At 42.5% G+C, this 12,269-nt stretch overlaps 2 protein-coding genes across 2 annotated transcripts; one reads left to right on the forward strand and one right to left on the reverse strand.

The window, feature by feature from the left end:
• The first annotated feature begins 859 nt into the window (after nt 1-859).
• On the forward strand, nt 860-7,362 carry pdhb (pyruvate dehydrogenase E1 subunit beta). The gene is made up of 11 exons (XM_087800795.1): nt 860-921; nt 1,006-1,065; nt 3,406-3,513; nt 4,101-4,163; nt 4,228-4,263; nt 4,323-4,513; nt 4,585-4,679; nt 5,160-5,270; nt 5,336-5,427; nt 5,502-5,643; nt 6,945-7,362. The coding sequence occupies exons 1-11, from the start codon at nt 883-885 to the stop codon at nt 7,088-7,090; spliced, it is 1,083 nt and encodes a 360-aa protein (XP_087656921.1). The 5' UTR covers nt 860-882; the 3' UTR covers nt 7,091-7,362.
• A 28-nt stretch (nt 7,363-7,390) lies between these two features.
• On the reverse strand, nt 7,391-11,477 carry LOC148069963 (uncharacterized). The gene is made up of 5 exons (XM_087800794.1): nt 10,550-11,477; nt 9,389-9,547; nt 9,153-9,331; nt 8,055-8,295; nt 7,391-7,975 (listed from the first exon to the last, which is right to left on the reverse strand). The coding sequence occupies exons 1-5, from the start codon at nt 11,093-11,095 to the stop codon at nt 7,607-7,609; spliced, it is 1,494 nt and encodes a 497-aa protein (XP_087656920.1). The 5' UTR covers nt 11,096-11,477; the 3' UTR covers nt 7,391-7,606.
• Nucleotides 11,478-12,269: the final 792 nt, after the last annotated feature.

Here is a 12,269-nt window from a genome sequence, read left to right on the forward strand (position 1 = left end):
AATATTGCTTTTAAATCCGATTTAAAAAAGTATAAAAGTTATGTAAAATAAAACGATATTTAATACTGTATATTTTTTGTAACTTTACTTTTCCTCCGTTTTCCAATTATATTTAGGCTCCTTTATCTTTGCTCGATGGCGCCTCAAAACCACCGTATTACCGGTTAATATTCACCAATAAATGAACGATTCTTTCAGTTTAATCTATGTTTGCAACATTAACACGAATAAGTATAAAACTTCATTATGAATCATTTGCGGGTGTATTCTGAAAAAACTTCAATTTTAAAATTGGGATAAAAAAGTAGAATAAAAATGTATTTTCTTTCTGCGTCACTACTTTACTTTTATCTTGAAATCCACCTAAACCTTATAATTACCAGTTTATTAAATATTTAATTCCAGACCAAACAAACGTTAGAAAATAAAATAAAAAGATATACATTGTGACCGTTCCTATCTAGTGACTTTACCCTCGAGAACCAGAAAATATTTTTTTATTAATAATAATATATATTATAATTAATATAACATCATTTAATTGTAATCAATGTTTACTGTTGAACCTGCTGAATCTACATTGAATACATTGATAATATCTTAATGTCTGGTAAGTTTAATAAAGATGTTCTAATATATCTCGGTGAATAAAGAATAACAAAAAATGTTTTAAAATATTTTACTCGTATTTATTTGAGATTTTCTTTAACTCCGTGTCCTTGGGTTTCCCATCGTAGTCCCGCCCCTCTATCGTCCGAAACCATCTGATTGGTTCCTCCGTGTGACAGTCATGCGTTCGACGGGCAGCTCGTCCTCTGATTGGCTGAATGTCTTCCATAACGTCACAACCCTGCGTTCTCCCCGGCAGAGGACAGTTTGAAGATGGCGACATCCTTTAGGTGTGTTCTCCGTTCAGGGAAGGTACAGAAAAGCCACGACTTTCCGCTTCTATTTCACCGACACTCGCACAACTGTAAACTGTTCCATGTCTCTTGCTCTCTGCAGAAGGCCGTGTCAGCGGTTCAGCGGCGGGCGTTTCACAGAAGCTGTCCGGCGGCGGCGCAGGTCAGTGGCAGCTAGCATGCTAATGCTAACTCTCCAGATGTCAAGTCATGTTTGTGTTCTTTATGTTGTCGTGTTGTGTTTACAAACGTGTTATTATTAATGCTTTATGTTCAGGTTAGTCAGCAGTTCTTTAGTCACTGCTCTATTAGTGACGTTATAAAGTATTATAACCACTGTGATGTTCACCTACAATCTCAATATTATTATATATATACAGTATATACAGTGTATATATATATGTATATACTGTATATAATCTCAATGTCATTGCTGACATAAATGTTTTTAATTGACTAATGTTGACGTCGTTAAATGTAACTTAATTTGAGGTACATGTGATTTTGTGCTCACATGTTTAGTATTATCACGAGAATTTATACACTTGTTTTAGTAAATAAACAGTTTTACAAGATTTAAGATGTAAAGATTAATTGATTTATATGAATCATCATCATCATCAGGTGATACAAGTATCATTTTCCTGTGATAAATATTAAGGAAGTTATGGACTATTATAATCTGTGAAAATAAATGCACTCATTTATGCTCAACCTCCTCAATGCAAAGTCAATGGAGGTCAATATTTGACCTTTGAGTTGAACCCGACTTTTGAAATGTAATAACTTGCTTAATATTTACACAATTTTAAAGAGGTTGGTATCATAACTTGCTAAACAAAGAAACATAATAAATAGTTTAATTTGTAATAATGATGTAAATCATTGATAAAGAAAAGAATTGGCAATAAAAATATGCATAGAAAAATTATTTAATAGCCCAGATTTAACAAACACACCATAAGTTGTTTAAAATATTTATACTGTATATTTAAACAACGTGTACTTGAGTGTATATATACATATATGTATGTGTTGTTCTTGTTGTGTCTATAACTTAATTATAAGTTGTTTAAATATAAAATAAAGGAAACATAAACCACACTTACAGTGAATTTTAATTGATTTAATTCATGATATTAGCGTCACAAGTGTTGTTTTTTTTTGTTTTTTTTTTAAAATGTGTAAAAGGAAAACTATAAGAGGTAGAAATACTTTAACATTTTTATTGACATTAAACAAACGACAAAGCAAGAATATAGGAACAATCTCCAGAGTAGAAGATATACATGTCCTCGCCATCAGTAACACAAGTAAACTACAATAAATTAAATGAATAATAATTTAAGAAAACTGCAACAAATGCAAACAATTGAATTAAAAAAAATAATAATGATATAATATACTGTTATATAATGTACTCAAAATTTAGAAAAATATAACATTTTACAAGAAACAAAACTAAATTTGTGTTTTTTGCTCTAATATATTTATTAATTTATTTAAAACATAATGGGTCTTATTCATGAAGCGAGTAAATCCAGCAGAGATTTTCACACACATTCTCCTCCAAAAATAATCTACTCTGTATTCATGAAGAACACGAAACCCTCAGAATTTAATGGTGAAAGTAAGAGAAGCTCATGATGAGTCATTTGCATAAAACTATTATTTCGGTGAAGTCAGAAAAACATTGAATTATTTTCTGTTAGTTCTGAAGTTTTGACACGACAGTCAACGTAACCGTCATATCTGACAATTTATATACAGTATATATATATGTGTCACCGTACAGATTGGAATCCAGTAGGATCGGGAATCCTACTAGTAATAGTACTAGTAGGGCTGCACGATTAATCGTTAAAAAAATCGCGATCTCGATTCCTACTTATAGACAATCTCATTTCCAAGTGACGACGATTTATTAAAATAATAAAAAATCCGGGTCACCTGCGTTAAAACAAGCGCTCCCTCACAGGCACCACCCTCAACAAGGGATCGCGGCAAAGAATACAAGAGCAGTTGAGAGTCTGAACAGTTGTGGAAGGAGTTGAGACTGTGAAGCTCCTTCCAAAAAAGGAGTTTATTCCGCTTTGTGGAAGTTTTTTGGATTCAAAGCAACACAAACCTCTCTCATCACCTTTACACACCTTACACTTAAATATGGTCCAAGAAGGATTATTGTTATAATTATGCAAAAGTTGTGTAGATAAGAAATAAAAATCATGTTTTTCTTGTTCAATAAATATTTACATTGGGGAAAAAAATCATGAGAGAATCTTGATCTCAATTCTCAGCAAAAAAAATCGTTGTTGTCATTTTGTTCAGAATCATGCAGACCTAGGTACTGGTACTGATTAAAATCCTGCTACTGAACTCGGATCTGAATATTGATTTGTAAATAAGAGAGAAAAAATACTCATGGACGTCAAAGTCCCAGGAGCGTCCTGGTCTATAACTGGTCGTAGGTTTTGTCGTGACTCGTGTTATTCTCTGTTTGCAGGTGACGGTCCGAGATGCCCTGAACCAGGCCATGGACGAGGAACTGGAGCGAGACGAGAGGGTGTTCCTGCTCGGGGAGGAGGTGGCTCAGTACGACGGAGCCTACAAGGTCCGTCCACACACTCGTGTTTCACGACACGATTCTGCTCCTCGCAATAATAACCACTATCAAGAGTCAAACTTGATGATTGATCAAGATGTTTCCTGTGACTTTGATCTAACGTTAACTGTCGATGGATCTAATGTGAAAAATCAAGGTTTTTATTCATTAAAGTTGAAAAAAAGCTTTTCATTTCTTAGACTATTTGAAGAACGAGCTGCTTAAATAAATATTTGTTTGAAATCGGGTTAAAATGTATATATTTTCTACTGCTTTATCCCTTGTGGGGGTCCTGAGGAAACTGGAGTCTATCCCAGTTTCATTGGGCGAGAGGCAGGGGACACCCTGGACAGGACGCTAGTCTGTCTCAGGACAAACAAAGACAGACAACCATTCACACACACACTCATATCTATGGACAATTTCCCCAAGTTCTCAATCAATCTCTGTATGTTTTTGGACTGTGGGAGGAAACCGGAGTGTCTGGAGTAAACCCACACAACACATGGAGAAGATTCTTTTATTGACACAAAAATACTTCTGACTTAAAAGAGCGTGAAATGAATAACTCGATGTAACTTGACGTCTGTGTTCAGGTCAGCCGGGGTCTGTGGAAGAAGTACGGAGACAAGCGCATCATCGACACTCCGATCTCAGAGGTCAGGGTCTCCCAACTGTCCCCCAAACATATAGACTCCTAAACCCTCATGTTCTCTTTGACAGATGGGATTCACCGGGATCGCGGTGGGATCGGCCATGGTGAGTGGAGGGTCCGCCACGCTCTCTTCCTTCTCTAAGTCACCTTGTCTCTCCGCCAGGCCGGACTCAGACCCATCTGCGAGTTCATGACCTTCAACTTCTCCATGCAAGCCATCGACCAGGTCATCAACTCGGCCGCCAAGACCTACTACATGTCGGCGGGTCTGCAGACGGTTCCCATCGTGTTCCGCGGGCCCAACGGCTCGTCGGCCGGAGTCGCCGCGCAGCACTCGCAGTGTTTCGCCGCCTGGTAGGTTCTCCTCGCCCGGTTCTGTCCGGACGGGTCTCACCTGGTGTGTGTGTGTGTGTGTGTGTGTGCAGGTACGCTCACTGTCCCGGCCTGAAGGTGGTGAGTCCGTGGAACTCTGAAGACGCCAGAGGTCTCTTGAAGGCGGCGATCAGAGACGACAACCCAGGTGGGTTTGGACGTCGGTTCGACCGTTTTATGGAAGAACAATTGAACTGAATGAAGTCGAATCCTTAAGAAACATGTTTAATATTTATTGTATTTAAGTTGTATTGTGTCTTGAAGTAACTAATGTATATATTTCCTTTTTTAAAATTATTTTACTGGATCGTTTTCCACAAAAACGAACAAAGGTTTTAGATTTTTTTTTTCATATTTATGTTTTTTGTTTTTGTTTTAGTGATTATCAAGTGAAGCTTCATGAAACATTATATTGTACTATTATCAAGAGGTCAGTAGGTGGCGCCCTCAGTTTATACAATTGAAGATTCCATAGAATTGCTCTTCCAAGCAATTAATCACGTAGCAGAGAGTGACGCCTAGTGGAAAGTAAGGGGTACTGCTCCGTGAAGCTTCGTTAGCTCATCGCTAGTGTTTTTGTTAGAAATGTGTGTTTTGTGTTTCTTATTTCATGGTGTGTGTGTTCCAGTTGTGTTCCTGGAGAACGAGCTGATGTACGGCGTTCCCTTCGAGATGTCAGAAGAGTCTCAGTCCAAGGACTTCACGATCCCCATCGGGAAAGCCAAAGTCGAGCGAGCGGGTGAGAGTCGATGGACCATCTGGCGCCGCGACCGTTTTGAAGAATATTTGACTGGTGTGTCTCAGGAACCAGCGTGACGGTGGTGTCTCACTCCCGGTACGTGGGCCACTGTCTGGACGCGGCCGCCGTTCTGTCCAAGGAGGGGATCGAGTGCGAGGTCAGTGGCGCCGCGAGCGAGGATGATGTCGTCGTTTTGTTTCGTTTCTGAACCACTTCCTGTCTGCGCGTCAGGTCATCAACTTGAGGACGATCCGTCCCATGGACCACGAGTCCATCGAGACCAGCGTGATGAAGACCAACCACCTGGTGACGGTTGAAGGAGGATGGCCACAGTTTGGAGTCGGGTCTGAGATCTGCGCCCGGATCATGGAAGGTGACGACAAACGACGATAACAGAATCTTTCTGAACGTTTTAAACATGAGACTGTTTTCTACCTGGTCTCTTTGAATACTCAAAAAGCTACAAACTGTCTTCTGTAAATATGCGTCTAAACACGATCATCAACTGGAGAAGGGTACAGTATTCTTTGGAAGAAGGGTACAGTATTCTTTGGAAGAAGGGTACAGTATTTTTTGGAAGAAGGGTACAGTATTTTTTGGACAATAAGGGCACAAAGAATCCTTTATTTTTCTCCACCATCGTCAGACACACTTATACTAAGTGTGTTTGTCCTTCAACCAATTTTCTGCGGAACATGGTGTTTAAGTACGACTGTGGTTCACTACAAAGCTGCACTCAGCGCTCCGTAGTATTTGTCCTGAAGGCTCCTACTCCTACACGGTCTGTAGTATTACTCCTCGAGGCTTTGTAGTATTACTCCTCGAGGCTTTGTAGTATTACTCCTCGAGGCTTTGTAGTATTACTTATCGAGGCTGTGTAGTATTACTCCTCAAGGCTGTGTAGTATTACTCCTCGAGGCTGTGTAATAATACTCCTCGAGGCTGTGTAATAATACTCCTCGAGGCTGTGTAATAATACTCCTTGAGGCTCCATAATAATACTCCTCGAGGCTCCGTAGTATTACTCCTTGAGGCTCCGTAGTATTACTCTTCGAGGCTCCGTAGTATTACTCCTCGATGCTCCGTAGTTTTACTTCTCCAGGCTCTGTAGTATTACTCTTCAAGGCTACGTAGTATTACTCCTCGAGGCTACGTAGTATTACTCCACCAGGCTCTGTAGTATTACTCCTCGAGGCTACGTAGTATTACTCCACCAGGCTTTGTACTTATACTCCTCGAGGCTTTGTACTAATACTCCTTGTGGCTCCTTAGTATTACTCTTCTAGGCTCCATAGAATTACTCTTCGAGGCTCCGTAGTATTACTTCTCCATGCTCTGTAGTATTACTCTTCGAGGCTCAGTAGTATTACTCTTCGAGGCTCCGTAGTATTGCTCTTCTGCAGGCTCCGTAGTATTACTCTTCGAGGCTCCGTAGTATTTCTCTTCTCCAGGCTCTGTAGTATTACTACTCGAGGCTACGTAGTATTACTCCACCAGGCTCTGTAGTATTACTCCTCCAGGCTCTGTAGTATTACTTCTCCAGGCTCTGTAGTATTACTCCACCAGGCTCCGTAGTATTACTCTTCGAGGCTCAGAGTAGGAATGTGCTGCAGATTCTCTGGCTTTGATCTGTTTGTCTAAAGTTCTGAGGCTGAACTTCAAACGTTCCTTCAGGTCCAGCCTTCAACTACCTGGACGCGCCGGTTACCAGGGTGACGGGCGTGGACATCCCGATGCCATACGCCAAGATCCTGGAGGACAACAGCGTGCCACAGGTGAAGGACATCATCTTCTCCGTCAAGAAGACCCTGAACGTGTGACACCATCCCTGCAGTCTCTGTAAATAAAGTATTTCCTCGACACAAACGCTCCCAGCAGTTGTCACCTGACCAGGTGTACTCTAGTGATCGATGATCGATCTCCTGACGTGCAGCAGATCCGACTCACTCCTCATCTCTAGAAACATATTTTCTTATTTTATCTTCTCATTCGGTCTCTAAATCCAGCCACTGGTTCATCCATATTTATTCTAGCTGATGTGGTTTGTTGCTGTACAAATATTCTGTTACACAAATAAAAGCCTTCATCTCCTCATGTGTGTTTATGGATTCACGACGAGAACCTTCACAAAACAATCTTTATTCACAGACCAGTGTGTTTGGATCTAATCTTCTATTTGACAAACCAACCCCTCGGTTCTTCTCGCAGGTCACTACGTGTGAAATGTTCCTAAAATAAACCTTTTCCTGATCTCAAAAAGAAAATAAGGTCTTTTATTTTGAAGGAGATGAAGTGTTTCCTGCAGCTGCCACGATGTCGTCGAGAGTCTGACGGTTTCACGGCGCCGACAAGTCCGAGCGCCCGACCTCCGAGTGACCTTTGAGGAGGCCCAGTCTGACCACCACCACTCGCCTCTTCTTCTGCTCCACCCCTTCCTCCTCGTCATCCTCCTCCTCTTCCTCTCGCCGCTTCGCCGCTCGCTTCCCTCTTTCCTTGGTCTGTCTCTTGTCCTTCCTTATTTTAACCTCCTCCTCCTCCGTGTCCTCCTCTTCCTCCTCCACCTCTTCCTCCGATTCGTCATCTTCATCATCCTCGTCTTCATCCTCTGCTTCTTCTTCTTCGTTATCTTCCGACTCCTCATCTTCTTCTTCCGCGTCGTTCATTTGTTCGTCCATCTTGACCATCTGTTGAGCGTTTTCGTTTCCCTGACGAAGCGAAAAAGTGATTTGGAAAATAAGTGGCGACTCATCCTTCAAGATTCTGCTGCGCCCGCACGTGACTCACCAGCTCGCTGTTGCCGTGCAGCCTGTTGAGCAGCAGGCGAACCGTGTCCTTGTTCTGGCACAGGCCCATGGTGTTGAGGGCGTCGAGGGCGGCGCCCATGCAGCCCTGGAGCCGGAGCTCCGCCCCCAGCGCCGCCTGCAGGTAGTTGTTCTTCCAGATGTTCCTGGTGAAGAGCGGCACCGTGAGCGACACCAGGGTCCGACGCTCCAGCAGCATCTGGGCCTGTTCCTCCGACAAACTGCTGCAAGACACGCAACGACTTCAGTTTCACGTCTTTAGATGCAACAAGTGTAGGAATATATATGGATGTTAATTATGCTTGGCAGAGGTCTGCACTCTCAGAGTGCTTTTCTAGTTTAAATATGTCGATCGGTTCGATGATGTTATGACTAGGTGTGTTTTTGTCAACAATCTGGTAATAAAATAATATTGGTCAACAATACGATATATCGTGATACTGCAGTAACAAGTATATTGTCGAGTACTTGACTCTGGTGTTGTGATAGTGTAGTAACAAGGATATATGTGTAGTATTGTTGAGTACTTGACTCTGGTGTTGTGATAGTGTAGTAACAAGTATATATGTGTAGTATTGTCCAGTACTTGACTCTGGTGTTGTGATAGTGTAGTAACAAGTATATATGTGTAGTATTGTCCAGTACTTGACTCTGGTGTTGTAGTATTTACAGACCACATGACTCTTGACGAAGTCGTAACTGCTTTCATTTGTTTTCAAACCAAAATATGTCCAAACATCAGCTTTAAAAGCTGCTGGAGTCACTGTATCCTCTCGTCCTCAGTCATCAGGGATCCCGCATGATTTCATTCTTCCTTTAGTTGCAGAGGAGTCAAGTACTGGACAATACTACACATATATCCTTGTTACTACACTATCACAACACCAGAGTCAAGTACTGGACAATACTACACATATATACTTGTTACTACAGTATCAATATATATCGTATCATTGACCATGTATCGTGATACGTATATCATCAACAGATTCTTGACAGTACACACTCCTAATGACTGCACGTTGTGTTGTTGTGTGTTGTGTTGTGTGTTGTGTTGTTGTGTGTTGTGTTGTGTACTCACTGGCTGCTCTTGGTCAGAGCCTTGACATCAGGGAACAGAGCCTTGAGGCAGGTGGTGACCAGAGGAGCTTTCTCCTGAGCCCAGGTCAGACAGCGGGTCCAGGGGAAGGAGGTCAGAGGTTGTCTGCTCGACACCTTCTGCTGGAAAGGACTGTCGGCCTGTCGCGACAGCGTCTTCATCTGTGAACGAGACGCGGGTCAGACACGTAACGACACCTCCTGCCGTGACCTCCTCACCTCCTCCTTCAGCTGTTTGCTCCAGAACTCCATCATGTGTTTCCGAGCCCCCTTCGTGGACCACAGCATCTTCAGGGCAGATTTGTAGCAGGCCTTACTGACCAGCTGCGCCGCCTTGGTCTTCTTACCCATCCTGCAGCCCTTCTTCTTCTTGGACGGCTGAACACAAACCAACTTTGGTCAAAATCATCTTGTTGAAGCTCAACTAACGTGTCAAATGTTAAAGTGATGTTGGACATTATTGTATCATCAGCATCTGTTTCTACTGCTGCAACTGTTCAAACATGGAGGTTTGTCACCGCGCGTCATCAGTCCCGGAAGCCTCCTCCACCACCAAGTAAGTAAGTAATATTTGTGGAGTTCTTTTCCAGACCAGGGTCACAAAGCGCTCAAACAATCAAAACAATACTCAATAAAATATATACTTTAAAAGGTCAAGATAACACAGAGACAAACACAAATAAAAGTGTCTTAAGATGTTTCTTGAAGGGACTTGTTGTATAAACAAAGCGGGGTGTGATTACAGCTGGAGGAGTGAAGCCCTTATTACGTCATAATGGACTCTTGTAACCTCTCGTTCGCCCAGATTTCAGAGCAACTTTATAAAGTAATAAGTAAGTAAGTAATTTTTATTTGTATAGAGCTTTTCCAGACCAAGTGCTTAAACAATCAAAACAATACTCAATAAAGTATATACTTTAAAGATCAAGATAAAACTGATAACACAACAGGAGTTCCAGAAAATCAAGGAAAAGCTCAAATAAAAGTGTCTTGAGATGTTTCTTAAAGGAGTCAGTAGATCATCAAGCGCAAAGAGAGAGGAAGATGGTTCAAAGCTTAGGAGCAACAGTCTGGAAGGATTTCTCTCCTCTGGTCCTGAAGTTCAGGAACCATCAGTAGATTCTGATCCACAGACCTCAGAGCCCGAGCTGGGGTGTAAGTCTGGATCAGATCACTGATGGAAGGTCTGACCATGAATAGATCTGAAAGTAAGACCCAGAATTTTAAAGTTGATGCTGAAAGAAACTGGAAGCCAGTGAAGAGTTTTAAGGATCGGAGAAATGTGAGTTCTTCTACCAGAGCAGCTCAGAATTCTCACTGCAGAGTTCTGAGTGTAAAACATGTTAACAGGTTAAGAGGTTATAAAGACAGACGGTTCACCTTCGCCGCCGGCTTGGCGGGGGGTCTCAGCCACACGCTCCTCCGGCCGCACCTCTTCCTGTGACACCTGCTCCGGATCACCTGAGCGCAGGTCTCGCACACGAAGGACTTCTCGTTGGCCGCGGCCTCGGGGAAGATCCAGACCAGCGTCTCGGGGTTGGTGAAGGTGTGGACCGCCCTCCTGTTGAAGCTGTGGCCGTGACGCTCGAACTCCCGCCGGCAGCAGCAGCAGTTGCTGTCCTCGGGCCTCTGCGGCTGCCCCCGCCGCCGCCGGTCCACGCGCCGCGGCGCCGCCAGGGGGCGCTCTGACACCACCGTCTCCGTGAACACGTCCTCGGTGTGTTGCGGTGGAAACGTCGCGAACACCTCGGTCCCGGCGGGACAGTCCACCTCCGCGCCCAGGGCGGGCTCCGGCAGGTCCGCTGCCGGGAAACTCTCCAGAATCGCACCGTCGACCGCGTCCTTGCTGTGCGCGTAGTCGTGCTCCTGCGCCTCGGACGCCGTGTGTGTTTCCTCGCGGGTCACGCTCGTGTCGACGCTCGCCATCGCGAGGACGTTCAGCAGCGACGAGTGACGCGTTAAACAAGCGACATCTCTGCAGCAGCAGGAGGCTAACGTAGAGCTAACGTTCCGGAAGTGGCTTCAAGATCGATCACTTTATGTTTGAACGACAGGAAATAAAGAGATGATGGTCAAACGCTGCGAACCTTCAAAGTGGATCATGAAGCAACACAAGTGGCTGCAGGTAAACACGAGGACTTCCGTTGGTCCGCGTGACGGATAAGGACTGAGCGACATCCAGTGGACGGAGGTCGTTACTGCGAGTGTTGTCTTATTAAACTCACACTGTCCTGACATGTAGTGAATGTTCTTCTCTCCAAGATGCAGTAATTTCATCATCATGACCATGTTTTACATTTATTACTTTTAAAGTTGATCTGAAATCTGGACGTAATAAAGGCTTCACTCCTCCTCCAGTTGTAATCACGCCCCGCTTTGCTTATACAACGAGTCCCTTGGAGGTGGAGACTTCCGGGCATGGTGACAAACCTTCATGTTTGACCAATCACAGCAGAGTGGGTGTGGTTATGGTCAACAAGATTTCATCTCCAGAAAAAAAAAGTGTTTTCAGTGGGCGGAGCTTAAGATCATTTTCTAATGTCAATATTTAAAAGAGAGTTTTGTACAAACACACACTGATAGAGTCCAACATCACTTTAACACACTTCAATCAACACATTAGAGCTTTAAAAACATTTGTCAATAATTAAATATTTATACCACATACTAAATCTGTATGAAGAAAATGTTAAATACAACCTTTCAGTTGTTTTTACCGCTTGTGCGGAAACACCCGGACCTTTGACTGTATTTATGTTGAATGTATGATTGACTTTATTTACTATTTATTATATGTATTCAGTTCAACATATAACAAGACGTAACATATCAGTCATTTTCTTTTAAGCCTTTCTCCACTTCTTTTTTATTTGTCCCACTAATGGGTTTTAAAAATACTTTTGAAGTAAATCCTTTTTTTAAACATTTAATCTTTATCTAAATCATTTTTTGTATTTGTTTTAGTTGCCTATTCTTTCAATTTTACTTTTTTTCTTTGTCTCCTTTCTTTTCATCTGACAGCCCAGTACACCGGTCACACTATATAATGTGGCCCCTGAGTTACGGTGTCACATACTCCAAATGTATATAAAGTCAATAA

This window comes from Callionymus lyra, chromosome 10 (genome assembly GCF_982586985.1).
Source record: "Callionymus lyra chromosome 10, fCalLyr1.hap1.1, whole genome shotgun sequence".
In the NCBI taxonomy this organism is placed as follows: Eukaryota; Metazoa; Chordata; class Actinopteri; order Syngnathiformes; family Callionymidae; genus Callionymus; species Callionymus lyra.

Bases quoted from the DNA above. Each gene is read 5' to 3' on its own strand.
- pdhb (XM_087800795.1), top strand. From the start codon at position 883: ATGGCGACATCCTTTAGGTGTGTTCTCCGTTCAGGGAAG. The intron at 922-1,005 runs GTACAGAAAAGC...TGCTCTCTGCAG, and splicing joins GTGTTCTCCGTTCAGGGAAG to AAGGCCGTGTCAGCGGTTCA. The intron at 4,264-4,322 runs GTGAGTGGAGGG...TCTCTCCGCCAG, and splicing joins TCGCGGTGGGATCGGCCATG to GCCGGACTCAGACCCATCTG.
- LOC148069963 (XM_087800794.1), bottom strand. From the start codon at position 11,095: ATGGCGAGCGTCGACACGAGCGTGACCCGCGAGGAAACACACACGGCG. The intron at 9,332-9,388 runs GTGAGGAGGTCA...TCTCGTTCACAG, and splicing joins GCAAACAGCTGAAGGAGGAG to ATGAAGACGCTGTCGCGACA. The intron at 7,976-8,054 runs GTGAGTCACGTG...TCGCTTCGTCAG, and splicing joins TGCACGGCAACAGCGAGCTG to GGAAACGAAAACGCTCAACA.